This window comes from Lactuca serriola, chromosome 9 (genome assembly GCF_051521515.1).
Source record: "Lactuca serriola cultivar US96UC23 chromosome 9, Lser_US96UC23_V15, whole genome shotgun sequence".
Classification (NCBI taxonomy): Eukaryota; Viridiplantae; Streptophyta; class Magnoliopsida; order Asterales; family Asteraceae; genus Lactuca; species Lactuca serriola.
In genome coordinates, this window is record NC_136416.1 from 211782672 (window position 1) to 211786957 (window position 4286).

The following is a 4286-nucleotide window of genomic DNA, read 5'->3' on the forward strand; positions in this document are numbered from 1 at the left end:
TCTTAATTTGTAGATTTCTAATTTGCTTAGGATTTTCATTTGATTTTGGTTTGGATTGGACATTGGTGGTGGCGAAGGACTGTCATGTTTTTAATCTTCAAAAGGGAAATAGCATTGTGAAAAGCTGAAACTACCCTCATGTGCATGACACATAAGGGTGATAATAAAACAAACGGACGTTAGTGTTAGGAACCAAACCTTGTAATTTAGTTTGAAACATGGACCATATTTTTGAGAAAGGTGCTACGTTGAAGAAACATCCAGGACTAAACATGTAATTTACTCAATATATAATTGAATTTTATAACATGTCCAGTATTTTGGTCTTTTAATAGAAAAAAGAACTATGTAATTGAATCCATTTCAGGAATGATGGATTCCTACAAAATTGAATTCTATTCATTCAACAACCAAACAAATCACGGAATAGAATCTCAAATTCCGATTCCATTGATTCATGAACTAAACACGCCATAGGAGACATATACTTTTTTCTTTTTTTTTTTTAACATCCATCCAACAAACATCTAAATCAATCAATTGCATATTTACATCAAGATTTAAAGAATGTTTTGGATTCATAAATCTCATGAACATAAGCAAATCCAGGGAATCACGAAATTACAAACACAAATTAAAACATTTTTTGTCAAACAAAAGTTTACATATAAAAAAAAAAAAAGAAGCTCCAATTTTCTTTTTCAAGCTTCTTCCAGTCATACACATCAACAAATATTGTTGATTGATGACAACAGGGAAGCATCGAAACCACTTCTCCTTTTATCACTCCTAAAAAACTAATTAAAACCCTAAAAACCTTTTATCTTCATGATTCCCTTCTTTACATTCACTTTCTTATCATACATCTATCTTTCACCACCCAATCTCCTCCTCCTCCTCCTCCTCCCCGATCTTCCCAAAATAACCCTACCCTGCCGCCTCAAACGGCTCACCAATGACATCCCATCACCACCACCACCACCATCATCATCATCATCTTCATCATCATCAGCATCAAGTACTCTTGTGTCTCCACCATGACCAAACGCGTGAAACAAAAGAAGCATATTCATGAAATTATTATTGATTCCGACATTCCCTAAACCATCATCATCGTCGGAATCCAAACCGTATGGATTCCGTTCAATGACGTAATCACCGAATACCACGGAACCAGGCATTGAAGAGGTGACGGTGCTAATCACATCCTCCCGCTCACGTTCCTGCTCGAGCCGCCGCCATTTCTGCTCCTGGTCGGGGTCCACTTCACGTGGCTTAGCCGATGGGTGCACCTCTCTCACGTGTTTCTTTAACTCCTTATACACCCCAACAAAACTACACTCATCATGCATACAACTTCTTTTCTTTAAATTAAGATACTCACGAGCAGACTCCACCACTGTCCACCCTTTCACCTGCCCGCGACAGAGCGGGCAGGCGAGCTCCGCCCCTTCTTTGATTTTCTCAACCGGTGGTGGTGGCGAACCACCACCACCACCACCGGTTGCTGGGGGCGGAGGAGGGTGGTGGTGGGCTTTGTACTGGTCGAGACAGTTGGAGTAGCGGGAGCTGGTGCCGCACATGTACGGGCGGCAACCTTTGTTGTGGGAAGAACAGAGGAGGAGGACAGCATTGTGGGGGTATTCCATGCACACTGAGCAGGTTATGTCTTCCCAGTCTTTTGGTTTTCCGGTGAGGTCGCCGGAGACGTGGCGGCAGGCGAGGTGTGGGTGTGGGTATGGGGTGGTTCTGTGGTGGCTTGAAGCGGTTCTACGTCTTCCCCTGGCACTTTTTGCCATTTTTATTTTTGAAGAAGTTAACCTGATGTGAAAACAGAAAAAGATTGATAATTTTGAGATTTGGGATGAAATAAGTTTTCAAGAAAGTAGAAAGTCAAAAATGGTAAATCACAATGTCCGAAAAGAACAATTATAAACACGCAAAATTGTATCTTTTGAAAGATAGTGAGTTGTAAGAAGGATCTGAATGCATATACATGTATAAGTATTTTGCATAAATATGGTATTAAGTTCTCTTGAGTAACTACAAATGAGGTGGAAACTATGTAATTAAGCATTAATTTACTTTCCATGTTCCAAGAATTGATCCAATAATATTAATCACAATTCACAAAAACAAATTACAGCATAACATTTCGATCAATATATCAAAACAAGCTACATTTTGCTAGCCTAAGAGAAACACTTGTGATAATTGAATTATTGAGAAGTAATTGCTGAAATTCATTATGTGGATCATCATCTAGAAAGGCAATTACAAACAAATTAGAGCAACGGAAGCAAGCTCAAGTAACATAAGTTAAATTATCAAACATGAAGTCTGCAAAATTGACCAAACCACTTAAACTTCAAAACAAATCTGGATCCAGTAGAGATCAAAGATAAGGTGCCACATCGAAATCATCAGGGGAACAAGAGATGGAAATGAATAAATAAATAAGATTCTTTCGAATCCGAAGCATAAGGACACAAAACTAATTTGTTTTAATATAGAAAATCGAAAAGCAAGTGAAATCTAACCAACTGCAATCTACGATTCAAAAACGTAAATTTTACAATTTTGTCATAATCCGTTGAAAGAAATCAAATCAAATGATTATTCGAAACACAGTCACCAACTAAAAGATGAAATAGACTGGTTAAAAACAAATCATACCTGACAATCCTTGGGAGGAGTTTACAGGGTTAGATTTTTGTCAAAGACAAAGATCAGATTAGGGTTTTGTTGAATTGAAGGGGGGAGATCGAGGGATTGAATTTCACTCCTTTGCGTAGGGGAAGTATATATCGGATTTATCGAAAAATTGCCCAATCGATATTCGCTATGAAACGTAGGGAGAGAAAAAGCGAGAGAGAAATGGGAGTAGTGGGGTACTGCGGATCCACGCAATTTTAGGGAGCGTGGAGTCACGGACGACGGACTGAGCAGAGTTTTCAATTTTGGTCCTTGTGTTTAGGTACATCTTTTACTAAATTACACTAATGGTCCTTTAAGTTTGTATTTTTTTTCCCTGAATTAATCCTTACGAAACCTTTTTTTTCCTCAAATGGTACATACGGACGAAACCTTGAATGCAAATGGACCTTGGGTTGGATGTTCGCTAAAGCAACATTAACATGCCCCCATGTGCCTTGCACATGAGGGTATTTTCGTCATTTCGCCTAAAAGACAATTTACGAACATTTTAATTGCAAACCTGATCAATCCATCCTCGTTGTAATTAGGGCACCTAATTGATCTCTCTTCTTCTTCCTCGAAAACCTTCCTGCTCCCACTGCAATTTGGGCATGGCATAAATTTTGCATCCCTACAATTATCGCAAAAAAAAAAAAAAAACCAGGATCAATAACAAGAAAATCCTTCACAAACTTAAACAAAGTTCCATCCTCGTGAAGCCGTTTGATCTCATCTGCACCACCGATATCTTTTCCCTTGATGGATAGTTGTGGCAGTGTAACACCCGGTTTTCCGGATTAGGTCGATTTAGGGCTTCAGGGAGTCAAAGGCATGTTTTTAGGGAAAAACAAGGCTCACAACATGACCATTGAAGGGTCACGAAGTGAAACTGGATTTGATGAAGATTGTAATTTAACTGAGCTCATGATGTGAGGTATGCTGCTTGTAACACCCCGAGTTCAGAAGTACAAGGTCAGGGTTCTAAGTGTAAAAAAGGAAGGTCAACTCGGCGAGTCGATGGATAGACTCGGTGAGTCGGGTCGCGATTCAGGATGCGTGTTAAGTGACCAACTTGGCGAGTCGGCGGCTGAACTCGGCGAGTTGGTGCTGAAGGGAGAAAAAACCTAATACGGGGTTTGTGCCATATATAAAGCACATTATAGCCACCCTCAGCCTCTCTACCTTCCCTTTTAGTTCCAGAAAACCCTAATTTCGTGTGAGGCTTCATTGTTGGAAAGATTAGGGCTTAGAAGAGGAAATTGTGAAAGGAGCTTGAGAATTGGGAGCTAGCATCAAGAGGTTTGTAAAGATCTGAGATCTACATCAGATTTGTGTACATCTCTGAGGTAAGGAGCTCTTGCCTTAAGATTTTTCCTTTGTGGTTCATCCTTGGTGGTTGTCTTGGGATTCTTTAGATTGGTTTGGATTCATTTCGGGTTTAGAGGTTAGATCTGAAGTTGCAACTTCAGATCTAGATTGTATTGGAGTCATAAGGGCAGAAAGCATCAGACTTTGGGCTTGTTTGAGAGTGCCTTTGTCCCAAAACCTTCTTGTAGCTTGGTTAGAGCTTGTTGAGCCTTGCATGCACG

At 39.7% G+C, this 4286-nt stretch overlaps 1 protein-coding gene across 1 annotated transcript; it reads right to left on the bottom strand.

Moving 5' to 3' along the window:
• Nucleotides 1–559: 559 nt before the first annotated feature.
• On the bottom strand, nucleotides 560–2895 carry LOC145073732 (uncharacterized). Its single transcript, XM_079020239.1, has 2 exons — nucleotides 2677–2895; nucleotides 560–1821 (listed from the first exon to the last, which is right to left on the bottom strand). The coding sequence occupies exon 2, from the start codon at nucleotides 1797–1799 to the stop codon at nucleotides 867–869; it is 933 nt and encodes a 310-aa protein (XP_078876365.1). The 5' UTR covers nucleotides 1800–1821; nucleotides 2677–2895; the 3' UTR covers nucleotides 560–866.
• Nucleotides 2896–4286: the final 1391 nt, after the last annotated feature.